The sequence below is a fragment of the Trematomus bernacchii genome, unplaced genomic scaffold (genome assembly GCF_902827165.1).
Source record: "Trematomus bernacchii unplaced genomic scaffold, fTreBer1.1, whole genome shotgun sequence".
Classification (NCBI taxonomy): Eukaryota; Metazoa; Chordata; class Actinopteri; order Perciformes; family Nototheniidae; genus Trematomus; species Trematomus bernacchii.
In genome coordinates, this window is record NW_022987876.1 from 188,277 (window position 1) to 216,259 (window position 27,983).

Here is a 27,983-nt window from a genome sequence, read left to right on the forward strand (position 1 = left end):
TAACCGTATAATAAACTGTTTATATTCTTTGCGAGCTCTCGCGGGCCACATAAAATGACGTGGCGGGCCACATTTGGCCCGCGGGCCTTGAGTTTGACACGTCTGGTTTAGATAGTCGAAGTAGTGGGTCTCAAACGGTTTGGTAATCATTTATGTAAACAAGTATTTCCAAGGCACACGTTTATATGATTATTATAGTTATAAAAAACAAAAGAATAACAGGTATGAACAAGTTCCAACTCATACTATAGGACAGTAACACAAGAATACAGTTTGAAAGGGGAGTGATTTGTAAAATATGCATAAAGAAAAAGTAAATCTGTTTACAGGTCTGTTTCATATGGTGTTGTTGAGTTGTTGAACACCTTTTTTAGCATCCTTTCAAACTGTAAACAATTTATCAGACGACTGGTAGACTTGAAAAACTGAATTAAATATACAAAGAATAGACACTGAACACAATACTATTATTTTAAATCAGAACAGAGACTACATTCAAAGAACATTAGAACATCAACAAGAATAGTCGTGTGTGTGTGTGTGTGTGTGTGTGTGTGTGTGTGTGTGTGTGTGCCAGATGTGGCTAACATGGGGTGATGGGCACATAAGTGTGCCCATCACACACAAACACATTAGATGTGTTTGTGTATGAGAGCTATCAAAAACAGGGAGATACATTATTAAATTATGTATCTTATGTAGTTTTTTTAAAGTCAGAATTTTGAGAAAAAAGTCAGAATGTTGATATTTTTTTGAAATAAATCTGAATTTTTAGAAAGAATTCAACATTTTGAGATTTCTTAAAAAAGAAACATTTCGAATTTTGAGGAAAACATTTAGTGGCAGAACTCCCCTTCAGATGTTCTCAGGGACTGTCATTTGGATGATTCTGTTTCCTTGTATTTCAGCCTCCACTGAGAGCGGTATTCTTTCAAGGAGATCATCACGAAAGCCTGTCTTCAGCTGGAAGTCGAGCGTGTTCGCCAGAAGTCGAGACACCACGACGAGCGTGTGCAGCTTCATGTCTAAATCCACCTCCAGTTGAGTCTCCTTCAGCGTGGCTTCCTTGATCCCTCTAATCTTGAGAGTCACTTTCTGGATGCCGACACTTTGAACCTGCATGAAGACACGTTAACGGTCAATGTTCAGGACGTGAGAAAACATCAAATAAAGTCTTCAGATTAATGTGAGGAACATTTTATTTTAGGGGCTATTTAGCCTCAATATGATGTCTTCTGTGGAAATATCAGTTTAAACAACAGCTCTTTTCAGGTCGGCCTTGTATCAGCACATCACCATTTGATTTCTAATAGTTATTAGTCTTATTTTCTTATCTATTCATTTTATCTTATGTCGTCCTTTATTTTACCGAGAGGGATCATTACTTATTTTATTGTATTTTATTTTTATTATCAGTCAGAATTTTGAGATTTAGAGGAAAAAGTCAGGATTTGACATTTTGAGAAAAGCTGTCATCACAGATTAAACATGTCTAACTGGAGGCTGCAGGTACCTTGGTGATTTTGGTGAATGTAGTTGAGTTGAGAGACACTTTCCCACAGTACTCATTGGGCTTCATGTTGTTCAGAAGAACGACGTCTCCGACTGAAAGGTCTTTGCTCTGCTTGGTGGCCTCGTCCCACATGGTGATGGTGATTTCCTCAGCTTCCTGAATCAGTTTGAACTTTTGCTGATTCGTCTTCTTCTCCTTGTGTTCCACCTTCACTTTGTGGACGGGATCAATCTGAAAAAAAGCAGCAGAGAATTTCACAAAATGTTTAAACAAACTGCCTTTGTTTGATAAATAGAATTAGTCCATTCGTTTATCTTTAGTTATCCGTCAATAAATAGGTTTATAAGATCTTGAAAAAGCATTTAAAAAATCTAAAAGACACATTTGTTGAATGCATTACCAACCTAACCAGGCTCCATGAAGTAGGTCTGCAGTTTGAACTCACCTCGGTGACGGTTCCTTCGATGCTCACGTATGTCTGGGGAGGAGATGATTTGATGTCTTTAATGGAGGTAAGCTCAGGAGAAAGCAGTCTCTCAGCTTCTCTCTCGAACTCCTCCGGGACGATGACAGGTTTTGTTTCTGACACTTTGCTTGATGCGTTAACCTTCACATATATTCCATCTTTTATTAGATTCCTGAAGATGTAGGACTTCCCCTCTTTGATTTGTCGATGGTGATCTTCTCCGTACACCATCAGTTTGACGCTGGCCGTCTCGTCAGCGACGCCCAGATACAAATAAAACTTCCCTTTCTTTGTCTTGGTGTCGTATTTGAGCAGCCCGGATTTTTTAACAACTTTCACAACAATGGCTTCCGTCTCAAGAATTCCACTGGATTTTAGATCAAAGATGGATTTCTCCTGCACACAAAGAAAAGCCTCTCAATGAACTCTCTCTCTCAATGAACTCAGCTTTGAGACAGTAAATGTCTCAAAGCTGTAAGTGATAAATAAGAAATAAGCATTTACCCATGGAGCTTTTCCATCCTGGGAGTCACGAGTCTTCAGTTTCTAACAGGGCAGGAAGAAATATGTTTACTTTATATCACACAAAGGTTTTACGGACGTGACTCTTTAATGATGAATGTTGTGAGTTGGGTAACTGCGGTGGTCGACAGGTGCCACCACGTCTCAAACCTCTTCCTCTCCAACTCTTACCTTGACAGGTTGGCTTCCCTCCAGCTGATCTTTAACAGGAGAAACAAACATCATTCAGGGTCTCGTGATCAATCAGACTTTCAGCTTAAAATATGTCTCTTTAAGACACCCAGCCCACCGGCAGCGCTAACAGAACTGAACCTAAGGTTTTAAACAACGGACGATGCACTTGATGTGATTGGCCCTGGGAGCTCAATGTGTTTAAAGTGATGTCAAATCTACCAACACTTCACCTACCTGCTGCAGGACTGGTTCCTTCCTCCGGCTCCTCCTCACGTCTCCTTTTCATCTCTGGAACATTTAAAACATGATTTACTCAGCTGAACATGATTGTTCTACACCTATGTTTATTATGTAGCAGCTCATAGAGTCCTGTTGTGAACCCGGACATGTTGAGACCCTAACGTCTTATGTTAGAAATGTAGAGTAGGGTCCCCAACACCCCGCACTTTCATCACTTACAGCGCCCATCGTACAGGGCAAATGAAACGTGTAACCGGAGTGAAAAGGGTGTTACATTTACTTAATTTAGTGGGAATGCTGATACAGCATGTTATGCTACGGCCCTCTTCTCCTCCCACATTCAACATCGCAGAAACTCCGTTCAAACATCAAAACGTTCAGCTCGGTCGGGAATCGCAGGCTATTACTTTTATCATTCATAACTTTCATAATTCCAGAGATACATCCCATAATACATCACATTTTTAACATGGAAGTCAATGGAGAAAATCTTCAGACTTCAACAAATCTTCATGCGACTTCAACTGCTAATTCATACTTTCACTCAGAAACCTCATTCCAACTTTAAAATGTTACACATCTTTCTGACATTATTCGTGTAACACAACTTTTAAATCTGATTCTTACTTTTAGAGATATTAAACATTGTTCAGACCTTGTTAAAGAGGTTTTCTTCAGATTTTAACATTAACTAGAGTGCGTGATGTCACAGCTAGAGGGTAGGAAATCTTGAAATTTGCCTTCATATATTTTTTTTTAAACTGCCATAATTCCCAAACCCTACATTCCTGAGACATAATTTTTCATGACAAACGTAGGAAAACATCTCGTAGCTTGAAAAATGACAAATAATTAAGCAAAAAATAATTAAACAAAATGCCTCTTGAGGGCATGAAGTGACAAAAACGTTCAACATGTCTCCATTAAAACCCATTGTAATTTCAGGCTGATATTTCCTCACAGCAGCAGCCGCACACCTTTAGTTAAACTGCCAAAAAGGCCACATTATTAACCCGAAAGTACACAAAAATTACACTTCAGATACTCAACTTCCTTGACATGCTTCACGTTTTGAAATTTCACAGATATCTGTTATGGTTCTTCCACAAAACGTTCACATGTAAGAGGTTTATCTCTCATTCAGAACAATGCAAACCTTTGATCTCTGCACACCTCGTTAGCTCAACTATAAACACCTGTGTAATGGAACACGATGATGTCATCACTCCAACTGACAGCAGTCAGTTCTAACTGTTCATTTCATACTCACACTCTCTCTCTCTCTCTCTCACAATGTTCCAAACGGCCCAGAACTTCACAGGTTTGGTAACGATGCAGCCATCAACGCATCTAAGCGTATTATGGGGTGTCATCAAATGCCGTTGCCATGGCGACAGACCACTCGCCATGAAACACAATGTCGCTGTAAGTCCAATGGACACGGTCCAATCGTCCCCCAAACTTCGCTTGTATATCACCGGTCCAGCCCTCAACAGCTCTACGTCAATTATGGGGTTTCTTCAAATGCCGTTGCCATGGCAACACAATGCTCGCCATGAAACACGGTTTTCTCATAACTTCAGTGAAAATGTTCCAAACGGCCCAAAACTTCACAGGTTTGGTAACGATGCAGCCATCAACGCATCTAAGCGTATTATGGGGTGTCATCAAATGCCGTTGCCATGGCGACAAATCATTCACCATCAAGTTAGTTCAAAAGTTTGCAGTTCAAATATTCTGCTGCTTTTCCAAGCCTTTTTACTTTCTTTTCTTCTCTCATCACACATTCAAGCCCCCAGTGTTCATGTATCATTTCAATCTAAATTCTTCACTTTCTTCTTACACATTACATTTCAGCATAGCAGTTTAGCGTCAGCTTTTCAGCATAAAGCATTCCCACTAGCAATTTCTTCAGGAATTGCATTCTCTAGTTATGAATGTTGTTACATCATGGCCGAAAATTAGGATGAGCACCAACGATCAAAAATGTTTTTTCCCCCCCCAGATCTGGCGCCCTGGCTGCAACACTGAATGTAATGAATGTAGAGTAGGGTTTAATGAAAAATTAAATCGATCCAGGTCAATGCATTCTAGGGTGAAGTCATCCATCCTTACTTTGGCATTTGCCACTTGATTGACGTACAGGTAAGCCAGTCTGAGATCTCATCTTTTCTAACACGCAGTTCACCACGCATGCGCAGTCAACCGCGCCAGCAGTAAATCACCGGCGAGCTGATTACCTAGTTAGCCTTCCAATTTATACAATTCTACTAAAGAAAGGGTATAAAATTGACGTAATGACCAAAAATGTACTTGTATTGTGCCATACGCGTTCATGCAGTTATGCAAGGTACACCAACATCAGGTATACACAGTATAGAGTGGCGAAGTCCCTCCCCTTCCGGTGGACCTCCATGGGACCTTATTTCGAAAAAATTATGTATTGAAGTCAATGGAGAGAGAAAGATTATCTTTCGATCCCGTTTGAATTGTGCCACGAATTACACATATGATGTTTGTCAATTTAAAAGATAATTTTGCAAGTCAAAAAAAAAATGTGTCGTAAAACTGTGAAGTAACACTGTTGTTTGTGTGAAACGCTCAATGAACTACATCTCTGGTCACACAGAACAACACACGTCACCAAGATGGCCGTCACTACTGTCTTGTCAACAAAACGATTGACTACCCTCACTATCACCACAATGAAACACGTCCTGAAGAATGTCATGCAAACCTGCCTGCCTGCCTTCCTTTGATTCTCTCAGAACTGCCTGGTCTTTTTAATGTTTAATGTCAACCATTTGTGCAGATAGCATGAAGTAGAGAAGATCGCCGAAGCATAGCGTTAGCGTTAGCATTTCTCCCCCGGGCTTAAATTGTGTATTATAGAATGATCACACCGGTGACAGTACTATTCAAAGGGTTCACGAAATATGACTACTACTCTTACTGTTTAACATTTTGGGTTACTTAATGTTACTTCATGTTAAGGCTAATAAATATTACAAGGCTGTAATGCTAACTAACGTGCTAGCTACTAGCTAGCTTGATCCAGACACTCCTGGTCCTTTCATTAGACGGGAAGCGAAAGAACGAGCAAGACCCATTGCTGGTATGATAACAACCTGGTACTAAGCACACAGGCATCTTGTTAAAGTTATCTTATCTTAGAATCTATCTATATGACGCTGGCTATCTATATGGCGCTGATCTTAGCTATCTCTTAGTGGAGGAAAACAATTGTGACATCACTTACGCGACTCTGGGATTTGTAGTCTTTCTAGTTGCGTATTTTTCAAAGTCTTATATTTCAACAGTTTTACGACAAACTGTGACTTTTTTGACATGGAAATTATTTTTTAAGATTGACAAACATCATATGTGTAATTCATGGCACAATTCAAACGGGATCGAAAGATACGTTTTCTCTCTCCATTGACTTCAATACATTATTTTTCCGAAATAAGGTCCCATGGACCGGAAGTAGATGGGCGTGACTTCGCCACTCTATATATATAAATAAATATATGTTTAGCATTTTTAATGTAGGTAGATCATTTTGACTTGGTCATTTTAAAAGTAGCTCCCAAGCTGAAAAAGTGTGGGCACCCCTGAGTAAAGCCAATAGATCCTAATATTAAAAACTTTTATTTTGGAGAAAAAGCACCTCTGCACAGAAATCCTATTTATTCCTCCATGTGTTGAATCCGTTCTAAAATCCTCCATGGGTCCAAGAAACTTTACAAATAACGGTAATTGATTTAAGGACGAATTGATTTTCACCTCATCACTCAGTTACTTAACGGCTTTCATATAAATGTACTAGTTGTGTAGGCTACTGGTCATGCTTCAATTTATTTACCTAAGACATGATACAGGGATGCAAACTCATCAGGTATGAAAAAGGTGACAAGGATCCGACCCCACGGAATATCGGCTTTAAAATGAGGAATAACAGAGGATTTTAGCAGTCAGAACAACTAAAGCAGTTAATAATAACAGAAATGCCAAAGAGTCACATCTAATAGAAATGTATAAAAGCATTTATTTGAATTGTGTAGCAGTCAGTTTATAATTTTGGCAGCACTGTTGAGCATTTTGAAAATGTATTTTCATGCCTCTGTGCAAGGCTTAGTCTTTCTATCTTTATAGCCAGTGGTGTAAAGTAACTAAGTTCATAAACTCAAGTACTATACTTGGGTACAATTTTGAGATACTTGTACTTTATTTAAGTATTTCAATGTGTTGCTAGTTTGTTCTTCTACTCCACTACAGTTCAGAGGTAAATGGTGTACTTTTACTCCACTACATGTATTTAATAGCTTTAGTTACTTTACAGATCTGGATGAATGATGTGAAATATAATCAAGTGTTAAATCAGACTTTAGTTCCACCTGGAGTAAATTCTCAAGCTACCCTGCAGTATACAAAGTCATTCAAACTAGCTGCACCTTTACCAGCTTTGAGAACACTTTCATGATCAATCATTATAAAACATATCATATATATTATTCTGAAATGGACCAATCTGCACAACGACTACTTTTACTGTCGCTACTTTAACTATATTTTGATGAGAATACTTTTCTACTTTTACTTGAGGAACATTTTGAATGCAGGACTTCTACTTCTACTCAAGTACAAGACCTGAGTACTTCTACTTTTACTCAAGTACAAGACCTGAGTACTTCTACTTTTACTCAAGTACAAGATCTGAGTACTTCTACCTTTACGAACAAGATCTGATAATAGTAAATAGATGTTAGTTTTAAGCATACTGGTGTTGAGGATGGAGTACAAATATCGTTTATCATTATTATCCTATTTTGTAGGTGTGCACATGTCACCAGAGTCCGTCAGAGGCTCCGCCATGTAGGGCTTCTGTTTGTAGAAAGTTCCAGTGAAAAATAATAACTTGAGAAATCTCATGTGCCCCCCCGCCCCCCCCGTTACCAACACATGGACCAACCAGCGATAATCATTCTTTGGGCATAAAGACAGATTTATTCTGCAACCAAAATCTGTGACAATATAAAATACAATTATTCAAAGTGATGATTAGAAAAATAGAGAGATTAAGAATAATAAAAAAGATAGAATGCATTTTAAGAAAACCCCCCCCACCTGAGTTTTGATGTGGAGTCAACACAAGACGCTTCCTCAGGGTGTGCCTAATTTCGGGCATCTGCTTTACTGGACCACAGCTCCGACCACGCCACAAAACATCCTCTTTCCCGGCTACTTCATTGTTTACACGGCGGAGTATGACACCAATTTCTTCATTCCTAAAAAAATATGAGGGGTAGAAAAACATGTTATCACATGATGGTCACATTAAGTCGAGGGTAAAATATATATGTTAACGATTTTATCATCAGATTTAGATCTACAAAATCTTTTGGATATTTCAATAACTATATAACTAATGTTGAGTCTGACATTCACCTCTGACAGCCCTCTTCTAGCTGCTCACAGAAAGATTGGATGAACCAGCTCCCCTTCGTTGGGTCTCTCATAGAATAATAATCTTCAACAGTGGAACTATGAACTAGAAAATCTGCTTCCTGAGGGATGGATGTCGAGTCAGAGCCATCAGCCTGCAGTGTCGAGTGAGAGTCATCAGTCTGCACACCGTCTGATAACACCCCAGGATGTATCTGCCGCCCCTGGCAGGCCTGGATCAGGAACACTTTGGGCTTGGCAGTGAGGGGAGATTGACGAGTTGCCATGAAGGGTCTCGTTATTTGTTTGATAGGGAGGGGCTTCCTATCAGTCCCCGATACACTGCCCTTGTCTCCATGACTGAGAACACAGCAGAAGAAGGCATCGCCATGCTGAGGAGCCTCTAGAAGATCGGTGAATTCGCTGCCAGTCCACTCCTTGACATTGAACTCCTGCAGCTGAGAAAGGCCCCACTGAGAAGCAAAGCATTCCAGCACTCGCTCCATCTGGTTCTTAGTTTGGTCTTTACACATCAGCACTCTGAACCCCAGCCAGCTGAACACCTTTGCCAAGCTTCCTGCAGTGAAATAAAACCTAGTTAGGCTTCAACAGGCAACACCGGGATGATAATATACATCTGTCAACTCTGTAACATACCAGCATCTTTATCGGTTCCACGTCTCACGTCACCATCACTAAAATGTTCATTGTTTATGATCAGGCAGAGGCCGGTGGGCTGGCTGTTCAACTCATACTGCCCGTCCTGAAAACAGAAACAATTTCACACAAACACAAAATGGACATGTGGACAAAATCAAATATATTTACACATAAAGGTTTTTGATGAATAATAATAGCTATGTGGATATAATTGCTAAATAGTGCTGCAGATAATTACATATATTAATAAATATTCCAAAAGTGGATGCAAGTGCTCAAAACAAACAAACTCCTTTGAGTTTACTCTTTTGAAAAAGCCCGCTTGCCACTCAAAAGATGGCGGAAAAGGTCTAAAAATTCAGACGTCAGGAATGACTCAGAAGTTGTCTAAGCCGTAACATTTAAATAATCTGCCAATAGAAAACTGGGTAGCCAACATGCAATGCAGCTGTAGGTGGTGGAGGTATTTTGGGGTGTAGGAGTGTAGTACTGTAGAGGTACACAATGATGGTGTTCAGTGTTGGTAGCTTGCTAACATAGAAGACTCTTATTAGTATAAGTGTGGTTTAGTTTCCCAAATGCTTTCTAATAAGCCCCACATTGTAAAATTCTGTGTTTAAAAGGACAGAACATCGCTCTGAAATGTTTTCTAAATAGTGAATTTGGCTGTAACTCAAAACCAAAATCACAGAATTTGATCGAGTGGTGAAAATGTTAAAATACTGGGTGTTTCTCAATGTCGAGGACGCTTCCTTGGTAGGACATGTCCCTCCGAGTCAGGTCCTTCAGAAGCGAGGCAAGAATCCTTCCTAGAAAACGAAGAATGGTGGAACAGGCTAACAGGCTAACAGGTGTGCGTCATATGAGAGGCCCCGCCTTAAATGGAGCGCAATTTCCACCAAAGCTTTTGGAAATTGGTCCGTGCGCAAAGCATTGTGGGGATTTTAAGACCGCGGAGGATACACATGTGCAGCCTCGAAATGTCCCGCAACAAAGGACTCCGGCCTCGGTAGAATTCCAAGCATCCTGGACATTGGAACAGTCCTTCGGCGGCACTCGATGACGTAGCATCCTTGAAATGGTGGCTCTGCAGCAGCCTTCCTCGACATTGAGAAACACACAGTGGGTGTTTCTCAATCGCGAGTACGCTTGCTTGGTAGCACATGTCTGCCGAGCATCTTGCTTCAGAAGCGAGTCAAGAATACTTCCTGACATTTGGAAAACAAAGAGTGGAACAGGCTAGCAAGTGTGCAGGTGTGCGTCATATGAGAGGCCCCGCCTTACATTTTCCGCCACAGATTTGGGGAAATTGGTCCGTGCGCAAAGCATTGTGGGGATTTTAAGACCGCGGAGTCTACTCATGTGCAGCCTCGATATTTCTCCAAACGGAGTACGCCGGGCTCGGTAGATTTCCAAGCATCCTGGACATTGGAACAGTACTTCGGCGGCACTCGATGACGTAGTATGCTTGAAATAGTGGCTCTGCAGCAGCTTTACTCGAGATTGAGAAACACCCACTGTTTACTTGGATGGAAATGACGGCCATCTTGGAAATTGGTCGCATTCTTTTTCAAAATGTAATTGGCCAACGGATTTTTTTTTTTTAATAAATTGCGCCAGAGGGATGAACAATAAAATGTTGGTGCTTGAATCAACTTATGAAAGATGTTTACATCTATATGCAGCACTATAAGACAAATAATAGAACAGAAAGAAACATGTATGTAAATTCAGAAATTAACATGGAAATGACACTTACACAATATTACCATGTCAGAAATGAGAAGATATCTAGTCCCATTTTAACTTTACTTTTTACCTTTACTATTCTTAACTAGTTTGAATCTTACCCTAACAGTGTTACAATGCTACTATTCTAGATATTAATACAGGTTTTGTGTCTTTTTTACAAAGGCTAACTAAAAGCCCTGACGCAAGCATTTTAACATTAAGTATGATTTTTCAATATTAGGTTATCTCACCTCGTCTCGCATTTGTGGCTGATGATCTGCGGGAAACAGAGGGAAACAGAAGGACACTTTACAAACATAACATTTTAAAATGCCAACTTCACAGTAACACACATTTAGCATGCGTATTAGCCCCTCCAAATGTCTGTGCACGTCCCTGGTCTCCAGCACATAGAAACTGCCGGATGCTAACCTGCATATGTAGGGCAATTTGCACAAGTTGCATTTACTAGCATATGCAGACAATATCTAAAAAATGGCTTGGCTGATTTGGACAGTTTTTGAAGATGCTGAGTCCATTTCTGACATTTTCAGGATCAAATGTGTCAGTTTTAACGAGAAAGCGGCCATATCTGTACTCTGTGGACTGATTCTGATACATTTTTGCTCAATTTGGAAGATGTATTGGACTCTGGATCATTTGAATTGGACAGATCGCTTATTCAAAGTAAATAGTTTACAGTAGAGTTAATAATGTTCACCTTGTGCTCGCTAAATCCAATCCAATGGTCACAACATCATGGTAGTAGTTTTTTTAAGAACTTGCTTTGAAACACATCTTTGAAGTATAAACCCACACTTGAGTAAAGTGTTATTGAGCAACTGAACATAGGCGTGGGATGAATTATATGTGTGGATTTCCTCACCATGCTGCTGTTTCTCCGGTTTGCTCTTCACTTTCTGAACGTAGGGTTTCAGCGGACTCTGGGTCCGATCAACCATCCTAGGTATCTCTTGCATCCCTCTCTCCATCTCGAGGATAGCATTTTCTTTCCCGTAGATTTTAATGATCTTCCCAGGCATCTCTTCTTTGGACCGGCCGGCCTTCAGATCTCTCTTCCACTCTTCCTCTGAGATTTCCGACATCTGAAACACCAGAGAAAGGAAACGGTTTGTGCTGGTTTTCACACACTCTGTAGAATAATCTCTGCAGCTCCACTCCGAGATGTTAACGGATATTCTGCCTTCAACAAATGTCCTGCGATTTGGATATTGTTGTGTATATGTTAAGTCAATGGTAAAGTAAGTCCCAACACATTGAACCACTTTAAATTCAAAGATAAGAAGATAACCACACAACCAATATCTGTATAAAAGAAAATCAAAAAGGTAAATATTGGAATCTCCATCAAAATCCATCAATTCACAATCCAACTCAAAGACCGCTTCGGCTTTTTTTCAGAATATTGATTTAACAAACAGTAACTAAGTACATTTACTCAAGTACTGTACTTAAGTACTGTGTAAGGATGCCACCTGGTAACGATGCACCTGGTAAGGATGCCACCTGGTAACGATGCACCTGGTCAAATGCAACCTGGTAAGGATGCCACTTGGTAAGAATGCCACATTGTAAGGATCATTTTAGCCGGCCCGGCTAAAATAACTGGATGGCCTACCTGCCTGTCAGCCTTCCATCTGTGCACAAACTTATCTCGTGCCCTCATTGGTCATGTGCGCGTTTGTGTGTGTTGGAGGAGGGGCTCTGTAAGGAAGTGGCAGATTTTCTCCGGTTGTGTATTTTCAAATTCTAGCGATCTCGAGCTGGTTTCTCCAAACTTACCTACCCTACCTTTAAGGTGTGCCTTGGAAATACGTGGTTACATTTTTTTGATGGCTTCATTGTATGATCATATGACAGATGAACAGATCGCCACTGGGTTTACAACTAAAGACACAGCTATGCAAAATACGCAGCAGGTGATCAGCTCTTGATGTGTACTGCAATTTTTGAAGTGCCGGAGCGGCGTTCCAGTGCGCTCCGGCAGCACTACACCCCTGATTATTGATATGTATATATTTATATCCTCTACTGCTGATATGTACGTATATCTTAAAGTAGACCTATTATGCTATATTGGAAAAATATATTGTAGGACCATACCTATAAAAAACATGTCTGTTAAGTGTTTTGCTTAAAATAGCAAACAGATCACCCGTTGTAGCCATGCCTCATACTGCTCAAATCCCTTTTTTGCAGCCCTGTTAGAGAAAAGCGGATTTTGGGTCCTTAGCTTGAAAAAAAAGAAAGAAGAGGAGGCGGGGCTAATGCCTGATCAGAATTCTACCGGAGATAGAAGTTAAATTCTGCTGTGATAAAACGCCATCCTGTTCTAAACCACATCAAGGATTATTTCTGAAACAGTATGGAGCTCAAATGCTTTTTCTCTTGCAGGTTTATCACAAGGTGAGTTCCTTTTTTTAATTTCCTGCTTTTTAAACACATGCGCTCTCTAGTACAGGTTAGCTCTGAGTGTTAGCGAGGCTTGCTATTGTAAACAAAGACGAGATTACGTCCAAAACACGTCAGGCACTGTTTCTGATAGCAACACTCTGTGGGTCCGCCTCCGATTTGACGTCATATCGGCAGAAAATCTGTATCTGCTCGTTGTACCCCCGTTTTTAAAAGATTTGGGTGCGGAGGAAAAGAGAAAGGGTTTTATTTTCTGACGCTGCGTGAGTTCCCCGGCACACCGGGGACACATATTTATGTATAAAAGACATGATAGGTCCCCTTTAAATCTTAAATTGTATTGTATTTACCTATAATTCATGTCTAATGTCTTATCTATGCTGCTGTGATTGTAACATGTCCCAAATAGGGATCAATAAAGTGTATCTAATCTATCCTCTTACTCACGGTAGTCAGTCCTTCCAGTCCGGGTTTTTAGAGGAACCAGTGCGGGTTTTCTGGGTGATTGAAAAAGATGGACCTTTATTAATCCCCCGAGGGGGCTGCTGGAGATGTACAATAAGATCTGGGAGAAAGGAAAGCTGCCAATAATACGGAAAGAGTCTGTCATTATTCCTATTAGAAAACCTGGGAAAGATCCAACCAGTCCAGATAGTTATAGACCTATAGCTCTGACATCGCACTTATGGAAAGTTATGGAAAGAATGATAACAGAAAGGCTGATGTACTATGTAGAAAAAAATGAATGAATGACTCCTTATCAGAGTGGGTTTAGAAGAGGGCGGAGTACTTTAGATCCACTGCTGTGCCTGGAATCTGAAGTTAGGAAAGCTAAAGCGAACAAGGAGTGTGTTGTAGCTGTATTCTTTGATGTGGAAAAAGCTTACGATATGATGTGGAAGGAAGGATTATTAATAAAACTGGACATCATGGGTCTGGGAGGTAATGTATATAATTGGATTATGGATTTTTTGTTTGGCCGTGCCATCAGAGTCCGAGTTGTCCTCTTTTGTTTTCTATCATGATAAATGATATATATACACAAGTAGGATCTGATATTGGTAAGTCACTTTTTGCAGATGATGGAGCTATTTGGAAAAGGGGTAGAAATGTAAATTATATTGTTGGTAAGATTCAGGAAGCCATTACGGAGATTGAAAGCTGGTCTCTGACATGGGGGTTTAGATTGTTGGTAGAAAAAACTGAAACTTTATTTTTTATGAGAAAAAGGATAGGTGAGGAGGTTAGGTTAAAACTTTATGGACAAGAAATAAAGAAAGTGAAGACTCTTAAGTTTCTGGGAATATGGTTGGACGAGAGAGTCACATGGAGTACTCACATTGATAAAGTAGTAGATAAATGTAAAAAGGTTTTAAATGTTATGTGGTGCTTGGCAGGAACTAAGTGGGGGGCTGATAAAGCTGCTTTGAGGAACGTATACACAGCCCTAATTAGATCAGCCATAGAATACGGACTAATAGTGTATGGTTCAGCTGCATACTCTACTCTACACAAAGAGACAGAGTCCAGGCACAAGCACTAAGGATATGCTGTGGGGCAGTCAGATCTACACCAGTGTCGGCACTTCAGGTAGAGTTCGGAGAAATACCAATTTCTTTGAGGAGAAAACAGTTCATTGTTAACTACTGGGCAAATCTACAGGGCCATGAAGATACTACCCTACTAAACAAACTGTAAAAACAAGTTGGGAAAGTAACAAAATTAAAAAAGAAAGTTTTTGTGTTTCGGAGTTATGTAAGGAATTCAAAGTTAAAGAATGGAATATTAGTCCGACTGTGTTGATATCAGCTGTTCCACCATGGTTACTACCTCAACCTGTAGTAGATTTATCCTTATTGAAACGGTTACATTCAAAGAAAAATAAAATCAACGTGCAGGCTTATGTGAACACTGTTCTACATGAACAATATGGGCAGTTTATACAAGTATTTACTGATGGATCCAAAAGTCCAGAAAATGGTAAAACTAGTTGTGCATTTTATGTTCCTGAGTTAAAGGTCAAAGTGGAAAAGCGAGCGAGTGATCACATTGCAGTGTACACAGTGGAGATGATGGCTATCTCACTAGCACTTCAGTGGATAGAGGAAGTACAGCCAGCCAATGCGACCCCCCTAAAATTCAAGGCGTTTAAAAAAAAAAAAAAAAAAAAAAAATCTTTTTAAAGAAAATTATTTGGTGATATATATGTATATATCACCAAATAATTGTCTATATATATATATATATATATATATATATATATATATATATTTCACGTTTTTAATACTCTTATCAACATATGAGTGGACAAATATGCTTTATATGTTTGTTTATTATCATTTGAACAATGACAAATATTGCCATGAATATTAAACACAACAACCTCTGAACATTACAAATATTCGCCTCAATTCAACCTGGAACCTCTCTCATACAATAATACTGTGTGTGTGTGTGTGTGTGTGTGTGTGTGTGTGTGTGTGTGTGTGTGTGTGTGTGTGTGTGTGTGTGTGTGTGTGAGAATGTTGAGACACTGTGATGGATCGTTGGAGCTATGTGCAGCTGCTCAAGGCATATATGCTCCAACGGGAGCTGCCTGGATGCTGCAATCATGTTGCGCGTACTATCCGTGCTGAGTGTGCTGACTTTTCGTACAATGTCCCACTGTCTGGCTACCTGCATAAAGTCAAGTGCTCGGCGCAGTTGTCGGCGAAATGTCATTGAAAAAGCTCCTTATATCCGTTAGCGCAGCTAGCTAGCACCAGATGCTAACAACAACAACACGTAAGGTGTGCCTCGCTCGCGTGAGTCGCGCCACACATACACACTCTCCCGGTCCTCCCGATGGCCAGTCCGGGCCTGCCGGTGGGCGTGGAAGTGTGGTCTGCCACAAGCGGGCGGCAGGAGTAGGGCTGTCAGCATCAGCTTGTAGATGGTATTTTAAACTCGATGCGCTCTGAAACTACGGGGCGGCCGAGGACAAAAAATACACATGCGTTAATCGCGTTAAAATAATTAGTGGCGTTAATTTTTGTTTGCGTTAACGCGTTATTAACACGTTAACTTGACAGCCCTAATATATATATATATATATATATATATATATATATATATATATAGCACCGAATTGCAACTAATCTATATCTACTGTCACTTTTCACATTGAACATGTGCTCTTTTATTAAAGTGGACCTATCATGCTATATTTGAATAATATAGTGTAGGACCATACCTATATAAGGCATATTTATACTTTTTTCTTTTCAAAATACCAAACAGATCATGCATTTTAGCCATGCCTCATTTTGCTCAATTTGCACTTTTTTTTAGCTCTGCTCTGCAAGGGCAGATTCAGTGAGAACAGCACCATCTACTGGCCTGGCATATGTACTACAGCGTCTCCAGCGCTTTCGAACGGCAATGGCCGTGGCTGTCTCCTCCTGATTGGTGGAGTTGGCCCAATACCCGTAGCGCCACTGTCCTGACGTCAGGACAGTGTTCAAATCTGGATCAGTTTTTATCAGATCTGTTGCAGCCCCTTTTTTAGAGATTTGGTTATGGAGGAAAATAGAGAGGGTTGTTTTCTGACACTTGGTGAGTTCCCTGGAACACCGGGGACACATATTCATGGATAATAGACGTACAAAAGTGCATTTTGCATGATAGGTCCCCTTTAAATAAACTAAACGCTTTCATTTTAAGTTGTGAGTTTAGTGTTGTTGACCCTAAGAAACACTGATGCACTAATCAATAACAATAATCCACAGCTCCTCTCTGCTCCAGAGGATTTAAAAAATATATATCCCAATGCCCAAACTGATCTTCAAGTTTCTCAAAAACACTGGTCTGAGGACAAGGATTTAACTTGAAGGTTCAATAAGTCAACAGTAGGTGGCGATAATGCTCATAGTGGTTGCGACTCGCCGTTAAAGCAAAGAAGAACAATCCCCCATGCGTTTTTAGGTACATACAGTACAAACACACTTTTCACAACATGCACATACATATAAAAATACACACACACAGTTATATGCACACATGCACATGCAGTTGAGAGGTCAGAGCGGAGGCAGCCAGTCTAGCCTTCGATCCTAAATCTAATCCCCTACAGACTGAACCACTGCCGCCCATTGTAAAGCTGTTACTTTCGGTTTGTGCAGCAAGAAAAAGAAAAAGAACTGGAGAAATAGTCCGAGGCGGAGGGAGAAAACGTTTTTTAAAGATTCAACAACCTCACTTTTCAGTTCTTATCAATACATCCATAGTTTTTACAGACCATTAAGAGTGTGCTGCTCCCAGGATCTTCATCCGGTTGTTCTGCTGTAATGATGGCAGAAACTCAGAAACTGCATTTTGCCTCCATTTTGCAACCAATCACAGTCTAGATGGGCGGGTCTGTGGGTGTTTACCTGAGAGGAAACCGGTGTCACATTACTTGTAACTGTCCTCTGCTGCTGATGTTAGAGAGAGAGAGAGAGATGTAGCGTGTATGTGAGGCCCCGCCCCCGCACGCAGATGAGAGAGAGAGAGATCTCTTTTTAAATATATTGAAAGTTAGAAACGGAGATGGTTCGATAAAATGTGCAAGATAACGTTTATGTAGCATTTCTTTATTGTTGAAATTATGACATTTCATAAGGGGATAAAATCAAAGTGAATGGCCTGCTGCTGCTGAATGCATGGGGCAAGGGACTGGAACAAGTTAACAAAGTTATTACATCGTTTCTGATAATAATAATAATAATAATAATAATAATAATAATAATAATAATAATTCATTATTTTTAGAGGCGCCTTTCAAAGCACCCAAGGACACCTTACAATTCATAACATATTCTAAGGAAAGGTTTAAGACAGTACAAAAGGACTGTAACAGGGAACATGTTGGGAAACAGGAGACATGTAGCACTGCAGTGAGTAGGCTGATCTGAACAGGTGGGTTTTGAGGAGGGACGTGAATGTGGTGATTGTGTCAGACAATGTGTGAAGGGGGAGAGAGTTGCATAGTTTGGGAGCAGCTCAAAGCCAGAGCCCCCATCGTGACTATAGGCATGGGGTCGGGACAGTTAGCAGGCCAGGTGAGAGAGGAGAGAGAAGAGAGAGAGAGAGGGGGTGTAGGTGGTCAGCCAGATAGGTGGGGGTCAGGAGAGAGGAGAGAGAGAGGGGGTGTAGGAGGTCAGCCAGATGGGGGCCAGGTTGTGGACGGTTTTGAATGTGAGCAGGAGGGTTTTGAAGTCTATCCGGTATTTTACAGGTAGCCAATGCAGATGGATGAGGATGGAGGTGATGTGGTCAGAGGATGGGGGTGATGTGGTCAGAGGATGGGGGTGATGTGGTCAGAGGATGGGGGTGATGTGGTCAGAGGATTTGGTACGGGTGATGATCCGGGCAGCAGAGTTCTGAATGATTTGAAGTTTATTGAGGATTGCTGGATTGAGACAGGGCGGAGTCTGGAGAAGAATGCAGTCCGGGTGATGTTTTTTATGTGGGGTGCAAATGAGAGGGATGTATGTGGAAAACGCTCTATGGACGGCGAAGCATGAGGTCAATAAATTAAAGGTCTCCTATTATACTTGTTTTAGGCATATATTATAGGTCTCAGATATATACAAATATATATAAAAACATGTCTCTGAAGTGTTTTGCGTTAAAGAGAGAGTAGATCTCATCAGGAGAATTCTCCCAGCAGAAACTCAGCTAAATGCTGCCGTGATGAATCTCCATATCATGTTCCAAACCACATCAAGGATTATTTCTGAAACAGTATGGAGCTCAAACTCTTTCTCTCTCTCAGGTTTACCACAAGGTGAGTTCCTTTTGATTGCCTGCTTCTTTACACATGCTCTCTCCGGTACAGGTTAGCTCTGAGTGTTAGCAATGCTAATGTAAACAAAGACCATATTACTTCCAGAACACGTCTCATTGTTTCTGACAGCAACGTTTCTGATTGGCCCGTGGGTGTAAAGCCTGCCCGCATTTTAGTAATGTCGTCATGACGCAGCAAATCTGGATCAGCTCCGTTGTTCCCCCGTTTTTAGAGATGTGGGTACAGAGGAAAAGAGAGAGAAAAAGTCAGAATTTTGAGATTTTGAGGAAAAAAGTCAGAATTTTGAGATTTTGAGAAAAAAGTCTGAATTTTGAGATTTTGAGGAAAAAGTCCGAATTTTGAGATCTTTTGAAAAAAGTCCGAATTTTGAGATTTTGAGAAAAAAACAACATTTTGAGAAATAAATCTATATTTTGAGAAAAAACAACATTTTGAGAAAAGTCTGAATTGTCTGTGAGGCCCCGCCCCCGAACACGTCTCATTGTTTCTGACAGCAACGTTTCTGATTGGCCCGTGGGTGTAAAGCCTGCCCGCATTTTAGTAACGTCGTCATGACGCAGCAAATCTGGATCAGCTCCGTTGTTCCCCCGTTTTTAGAGATGTGGGTACGGAGGAGATTTAGAGAAAAAAACAACATTTTGAGAAAAAAAAAATCCATATTTTGAGAAAAAACTACATTTTGAGAAAAGTCTGAATTTTGAGATTTTGAGGGAAAAGTCTGAATTTTGAGGAAAAAGTCAGCATTTTGAGGAAAAAGTCCAGATTTTGAGAAAAATGTCAGAATTATTTGAAGAAAGTCAGAATTTTGAAAACATGGTTTTGTTTTCTGACACGTTGTGAGTCTCCTGACACACCGGGGACACATATTTATGTATAAAAGACATCATTGCATTTTGCATGATAAGAGAACCTGTTTCACACCGTCCCCCCGGTACCGGGCGGATAAACGCGTCATTTGCAGGAAACAACGTCTAAGGAATCTTAATATTGAATAAAACTATGAATGTGTTATATCCATGTAACGGGAAGAAACTCAGCTAACTGATCTTTTTAATTTTTTTTTCAAAAAAAACCCACAATGCTAGCACTCAGCCTCTGAATTAGCCTCGATCGAAAAAACGGAACCTACAAAGGCACTTAAACTCACTCATAACTCCCTTATTACTTATCCTAGATGCACAGCCAACCACTCGTTTTTGGTGTCCTGGAGACACTGAATCTGTGTAAAAAACCTCAACACTCAGTGATAAACATTCGCGACGCTATAAACGAAAGCGTACATCATCACATGTGGAGCTAAGTAGCTAACAAACGTAAATATGGCTTACCTTGGTCAAAAGTGGTCTTCAATGGCATTAAAACGATAAAAAAACGATGCTGCAGTTAATCCATAGGTTCATCCTATGTGTCTGTGCCTTCTTTGAAATTATTTCTGATAATCCATAAGCAATACAACTGCGTTTTAGTTTCCAAACTCCAGAAGGAGACATTCCTCCACTTTGGTTTCGTTTTCCACACGCGAAGCGCCCACATTTTTCTTTACAACGTGTGTGTGAGTGGGCCTCCCCCTTCGATTCTATTGGCTCTAACGGTCACAAGGGTATGTCAACCAACCAAATCGACCAAGGGAAGCCAGAGATAGGTCAAATCCACCCAAATGACCCCAAAAGTGGGGGTTTTTGGCTAAATCTCTCTAAAAAGGTCAAATTTCACTTGTTTTGCATCAATCTTGATACAGGGTACTTATTATATGTTGTACTTTGGATTCCTAAAGCTTTTAGTCTACTAACCCATCATCCAAGGGTAGTTTTCACTATCTGTAAAAAATAATTTTTGGACGGACACTATAATTTACAGTTTTTTTACTATGTAAAATCTGAATTTTCTTTAAAATAAAAAACATTTATATTGATTCTGACACTTCTACATCCAACTCACAGGTTTATCATTACTTTGAGAACAAAGATTATTAATTTAACCCTTTTAGAAGGGAAGATATGGTCATTTGTTCTGGGAATGTCATTTTCGAGCCTGAGACCTGAAAAACAGGCTCAGAGTGGAACAGGTTAAGACAGTTTGGATATGTTCAAATGTGGAGATACATGTTATCTTGTGTTTAAAATCAGTTTCTGTGTTTCGAGGGGCATGTCTTTTATGGTCAGAAGTGTGTCAGGGTCATTGCACATGAATTTAATTTGGAGTTGTATTAAATAAGGTTTACTGGAACAGAAAGCCTGAGCAGTGAGACATCAGAACGTGTTCAGCTCTGAGGGGAATCGTTTTTCACATGTGTTACATTCCCTCCTGGACTAGGGGTACAAAGGGAAGGAGCAAAATATAAAAATAACCGGGAGAGAGAAAAAAGAGAGGAAACTGATTTCTGAAGACACAAGGTGATATTTTAATTAGTCAAAAAGTAAACTTTCTTATTAAAGAAAGTGACTAAAGTACACTGGAGCACATCTCCTAACAATTAATAAAACACAGCCTTTCAGGGGACCAACAAAACAAAAAGTAAAACAAAAACAGTCAGACAAACAAAATAACAAAATTAATTAGGGGATGAAGGTCTTGGCAAACAGATGGGACTTGAGGGCCCTCTTGAAGGCGACAAGCGTGGGGATGTTGCGGATCTCCGCAGGGAGAGCGTTCCAGAGGGGGGGGGGCCTGCCACACTGAATGCTCTGAAGGGTCGCAGGTTGGTGCGGATGGTGGTGAGCAGGCCAGAGTCTGAAGACCGCAGGTTCCGGGGTGGGGCATGTGGGCGGAGGAGGTCCGATAGGTAGTTGGGGGCATGGGCATGGAGGGACTTGTAAGTCAGGAGGAGGATTTGATAAGATATGCAGGATTTGACCGGCAGCCAGTGGAGGTGGATGAGGGTGGGAGTAATGTGCTGCCACAGCTTTGTGTGCGTGAGTACCCAGCACAGTTTTGGACATACTGGAGCCTGTCCAGGGTTTATAAGATCTTGAAAAGGCATTTAAAAGACCATTTTTAAAATAAATGATCATCGTAACCAGGCTCTCTGAGAGTATGCATGAAGTAGGTCTGCAGTAGGGATGCTCCGATCAGGGTTTTCGGGACTGATCGCCGATCACCGGAATCAGTATCGGCCGATACCGATCGCCGATTCGATCATAGGGTGGGTGGGGGTTATGGGGATCTTCCATTTAAAGTGTTGTATTGTGAATTGTGTAGCAGAGTTTCCGTTAGCCGGAAATTCCCGGTCTATGAACGGTAATATATGCTGCTCAGTTAATGGGCTCATTTTTTACATTGCTTCAGTTTATAATCGTAACGGATCGAAAAGTTCAGATACATTTTTCAATACATGATTAAGAGTGAATATCAGCCGATAATGATCGGCGGCCGATCGATCGGAGCATCCCTAGTCTGCAGTTTGAACTCACCTGGGTTACGGTTCCTTTGACGCTCACGTGTGTCTGGGGACGAGATGATTTGATGTCTTTAATGGAGGTCAGTGGACTCTCAGGAGAAACCAGTCTCTCAGCTTCTCTCTCGAACTCCTCCGGGACGATGACAGGTTTTGTTTCTGACACGCTGCTCAAAGCGTTAACCTTCACATATTTCTCATCTTGTATTAGTTCCCTGAAGATGTAGGAGCTCCCCTCTTTGATTTGTCGATGGAGATCTTTTCCGTACACCATCAGTTTGACGCAGGCCGTTTCGTCGGCGACGCCCAGAACAAAATAAAACTTCCCTTTCTTTGTCTTGGTGTCATATTTGAGCAGCTCGGATTTTTTAACAACTTTCCCAACAATGGCTTCCGTCTCAAGAATTCCACTGGATTTTAGATCAAAGATGGATTTCTCCTGCACACAAAGAAAAGAAAAGCCTCTCAATGAACTCTCTCTCTCAATGAACTCTCTCTCTCAATGAACTCCCTCTCTCAATGAACTCAGCTTTGAGACAGTAAATGTCTCAAAGCTGTAAGTGATAAATAAGAAATAAGCATTTACCCATGGAGCTTTTCCATCCTGGGAGTCACGAGTCTTCAGTTTCTAACAGGGCAGGAAGAAATATGTTTACTTTATATCACACAAAGGTTTTACGGACGTGACTCTTTAATGATGAATGTTGTGAGTTGGGTAACTGCGGTGGTCGACAGGTGCCACCACGTCTCAAACCTCTTCCTCTCCAACTCTTATCTTGACAGATTGGCTTCTATCCAGCTGATCTTTAACAGGAGAAACAAACATCACTCAGGGTCTCGTGATCAATCAGACTTTCAGCTTAAAATACGTCTCTTTAAGACACCCAGCCCACCGGCAGCGCTAACAGAACTGAACCTAATGTTTTAAACAACGGACGATGCACTTGATGTGATTGGCCCTGGGAGCTCAATGTGTTTAAAGTGAGGTCAAATCTACCAACACTTCACCTACCTGCTGCAGGACTGGTTCCTTCCTCCGGCTCCTTCTCACGTCTCCTCTTCATCTCTGGAACATTTAAAACATGATTTACTCAGCTGAACATGATTGTTCTACACCTATGTTTATTATGTAGCAGCTCATAGAGTCCTGTTGTGAACCCGGACATGTTGAGACCCCAAAGTCTTATGTTAGAAATGTAGAGTAGGGTCTCCAGCACATAGAAACTGCCGGATGCTAACCTGCATATGTTGGGCAATTTGCACAAGTTGCATTTACTAGCATATGCAGACAATATCTAAAAAAATGGCTTGGCTGATTTGGACAGTTTTTGAAGATACTGAGTCCATTTCTGACATTTTCAGGATCAAATATGTCAGTTTTAACGAGAAAGCGGCCATATCTGTACTCTGTGGACTGATTCTGATACATGTTTGGTTGATTTGGAAGATGTATTGGACTCTGGATCATTTGGATTGGACAGATCGCTTATTCAAAGTAAATGGTTTACAGTAGAGTTAATAATGTTCATCTTGTGCTCGCTAAATCCAATCCAATGGTCACAACATCATGGTAGTAGTTTTTTTAAGAACTTGGCTTTGAAACACATCTTTGAAGTATAATCCCACACTTGAGTAAAGTGTTATTGAGCATGCTTAACTGAACAGAGGCGTGGGATGAATTCTGTTTGTGGATTTCCTCACCATGCTGCTGTTTCTCCGGTTTGCTCCTCACTTTCTGAACGTAGGGTTTCAGCAGACGCTGAACCAAATCATTTCTCTTAGGTATCTGTTCCATCACTCTCTCAATCTCGAGGATAGACTTTTCTTTCCCGTAGAACTCAATGATCTTCCCAGGCATCTTTTCTTTGGACCGACCGTCCTTCCGAACCTGAGGGAAATCCCTCAAACATTCCTTCATTTTTTCGTACTGCAATGGATTCAGATCCTCCAGGATGATGGTCAGATCTCTCTTCCACTCTTCCTCTGAGATTTTCGACATCTGAAACACCAGAGAAAGGAAACGGTTTGTGCTGGTTTTCACACACTCTGTATGTGGCGCAGTGGGTTGTGCGTTGGTGTTCGGATCAGGGGGATCAGGGGAGCACAGGTTCAAACCCCACTGCAGTCAGCATGTCGTTGTGTCCCTGAGACACTTCACCCCAAAGTGCTCCTGTGGGGATTGTCCACAGTATTGAGTATGTAAGTCGCTTTGGATAAAAGCGTCTAACAAGTGACATGTAATGTAAAAAATCCATCAATCCACAATCCAACTCAAAAAACTTTATATGTCGTAGCTGCTACATTGTACTGCAGTGCTTGTATATGCTGCTCATGCTCTTTCTGCATATCATCAGTGGCGACTGGTCATTAGGGGCAGGTGGGGCACAGCCCCACCTAGTGTCAGCAGAAAGTATTACAAATAATGATTACAAAAATGCAAAAAAAAAAATAAAAAAATATATAAAATATATTTTAAGATCATGTTTAATCATCTGATTCGTCTGTACATTGCTGTTTTAGTCTGTGTTCTTCTAATTAGTTTGTCTACAGTCACAGTGTGTGCCTATTGAGCTGTTTAGAGCCATGTGGGACAAAACCTGATTATGCCCCTTCCTCTCGCTGTGAAGTGAACGTTGACTGTAAAAACTACACTGCGCATGCTCAGAGTATTTTGTAATGTAATGTGTGTGGCAAAAAAATAATGACCAGAGGGGCACGGAGCTACCATCCCCACCATACGTCATCTCAAATCATTCAGAGCTGATTGGCTGTAAGTACGTGTGCCGCGAAAAGTGTGCTGTGTGAAGAGGAGACGAGAGAGGTGCAGTGGCGCGTCCTAAAACCAGGAAGTAAGCACAAAAAAGCAATGAGATTTCTCCAGAGGATTTTAGAAAATAGCTCAAAATAAGATCTGTGGGAAACGTACCTGTTAGATAAATGCACGTTTTGATTAGCCGGATAACATCCACATGTCTACCCTACTTTTATAATTTTTTTATCATACATCTATGGATTAGATTTATGATAGACTTTTGAAACTACAAGAAGATAAGGAGGACTTTTACAAAAAAGTAATAGAAATGTTTGTCCAGAAGGATAGGAAAATGGACTTCATCTTCAAGTCAAGGTAAGACCGCCATTTTATTGAAAATGGGATCTTACTAAGAGAGAACAATTCAATATTTAAATGATAAAATTACATTTTTTGGGTATCCTTTTGTTGAACTGTCTGTTTAAAATTAATCGAAGCATCAGACAAAAAAAGCTTTTGAAAATAATATTATATTTTGGTTTAGGTCAAAATATAATATTTGTAAACCTGAAGAGTCAGTGCCAGTGCCTCACCAGCCATGAACCTCACTGCACGTCACTGCAGAAGCTTATATATAGACATCTAAGTTTTTTGTGCCCCACCACTTTTGTACATATAAAAACGCCACTGCATATCATGTATTTATTTTTGCTATGTTTATAAATGTCATGTTCTTAAATGTTGTATGTGAGGGACTACGGATGGAAATGAGCTCAAAGCTAAAATCCAGCATGTTTATGTTTTTAAAGCATTATTTGTCTTAAATGTTCATCAATATGCATTGTCCCTCTTCAAATAAACGATTAAATGAAATTAAATGAAAGTTCACTTCGGGTTTTATTTTCTCAGAATATTGAATTAACAAACAGTCCAAAAAAAAAGATGTGTAAAGTAACTAAGTACATTTACTCAAGTACTGTACTTAAGTACTGTGTACTGTGTACGGATGCCACCTGGTAAGGATGGTAAGGTAGGTAAGGAAGGTAAGGATGGTAAGGATGCCACCTGGTAAAGATGGTAAGGATGCCACCTGGTAAGGATGGTAAGTTAGGTAAGGAAGGTAAGGAAGGTAAGGATAGTAAGGATGGTAAGGATGCCACCTGGTAAGGATGGTAAGGATGCCACCTGGTAAGGATGGTAAGGATGCCACCTAATGCACTGATATCTTAACCTGTTTCACACCTTCCCCCCGGTACCGGGCGGATAAACGCGTCATTTGCAGGAAACAACGTCTAAGGAATCTTAATATTGAATAAAACTATGAATGTGTTATATCCATGTAACGGGAAGAAACTCAGCTAACTGATCTTTTTAATTTTTTTTTTCAAAAAAAACCCACATTGCTAGCACTCAGCCTCTGAATTAGCCTCAAGCGAAAAAAACGTAACATACTAAGGCAACTAAACTCACTCTAACTCCCTTATTACTTATCCTAGATGCACAACCAACCACTCCTTTTTGGTGTCCTGGAGACACTGAATCTAACGGTGCCCTCCTCAACACTCAGTGATAAACATTCGCGACGCTCTAAACGAAAGCGTACATCATCACATGTGGAGCTAAGAAGCTAAACACGTAAATATGGCTTACCTTGGTCAAAAGTGGTCTTCAATGGCATTAAAACGATAAAAAAACGATGCTGCAGTTAATCCATAGGTTCATCCTATGTGTCTGTGCCTTCTTTGAAATTATTTCTGATAATCCATAAGCAATACAACTGCGTTTTAGTTTCCAAACTCCAGAAGGAGACATTCCTCCACTTTGGTTTCGTTTTCCACACGCGAAGCGCCCACATTTTTTCTTTACAACGTGTGTGTGAGTGGGCCTCCCCCTTCGATTCTATTGGCTCTAACGGTCACAAGGGTATGTCAACCAACCAAATCGACCAAGGGAAGCCAGAGATAGGTCAAATCCACCCAAATGACCCCAAAAGTGGGGGTTTTTGGCTAAATCTCTCTAAAAAGGTCAAATTTCACTTGTTTTGCATCAATCTTGATACAGGGTACTTATTATATGTTGTACTTTGGATTCCTAAAGCTTTTAGTCTACTAACCCATCATCCAAGGGTAGTTTTCACTATCTGTAAAAAATAATTTTTGGACGGACACTATAATTTACAGTTTTTTACTATGTCAAATCTGAATTTTCTTTAAAATAAAAAACATTTATATTGATTCTGACACTTCTACATCCAACTCACAGGTTTATCATTACTTTGAGAACAAAGATTATTAATTTAACCCTTTTAGAAGGGAAGATATGGTCATTTGTTCTGGGAATGTCATTTTCGAGCCTGAGACCTGAAAAACAGGCTCAGAGTGGAACAGGTTAAATCTCAAATTGTATTGTATTTACCTATAATTGATGTGCAATGTCTTATCTATGCTGCTGTGACGATAACATGTCCAAAATAGGGATCAATCAAGTTTATCTAATCTATCCTCTTACTCACGGTAGTCAGTCCTTCCAGTCCGGGTTTTCTGTTGATCCAGTCCGGGTTTTCTGTTCTGTTGATCCAGTCCGGGTTTTCTGTTGATCCAGTCCGGGTTTTCTGTTGATCCAGTCCGGGTTTTCTGGGTGATTGTGGAGCTGTAACTTTCGGTTTGTGCAGAAAGAAAAAGAAAAAGAACTGGAGAAATAGTCCGAGGTGGAGGGAGAAAACGTTTTATAAAGATTCAACGACTACACTTTTGAGTTTTTACCAATACATCCATAGTTTTTACCGACCAATAAGAGTGCGTTGCTCCGAGGATCTTCCTGCGGTTG

General features: G+C 40.5%; 1 protein-coding gene across 1 annotated transcript; it reads right to left on the reverse strand.

The window, feature by feature from the left end:
* Positions 1 to 135: 135 nt before the first annotated feature.
* On the reverse strand, positions 136 to 27,983 carry LOC117469622. The gene is made up of 13 exons (XM_034114067.1): positions 27,945 to 27,983; positions 27,670 to 27,846; positions 11,638 to 11,857; positions 11,003 to 11,028; positions 9,018 to 9,123; positions 8,364 to 8,937; positions 8,043 to 8,203; positions 2,910 to 2,963; positions 2,673 to 2,701; positions 2,484 to 2,525; positions 1,959 to 2,375; positions 1,514 to 1,744; positions 136 to 1,116 (listed from the first exon to the last, which is right to left on the reverse strand). The coding sequence occupies exons 3-13, from the start codon at positions 11,855 to 11,857 to the stop codon at positions 856 to 858; spliced, it is 2,121 nt and encodes a 706-aa protein (XP_033969958.1). The 5' UTR covers positions 27,670 to 27,846; positions 27,945 to 27,983; the 3' UTR covers positions 136 to 855.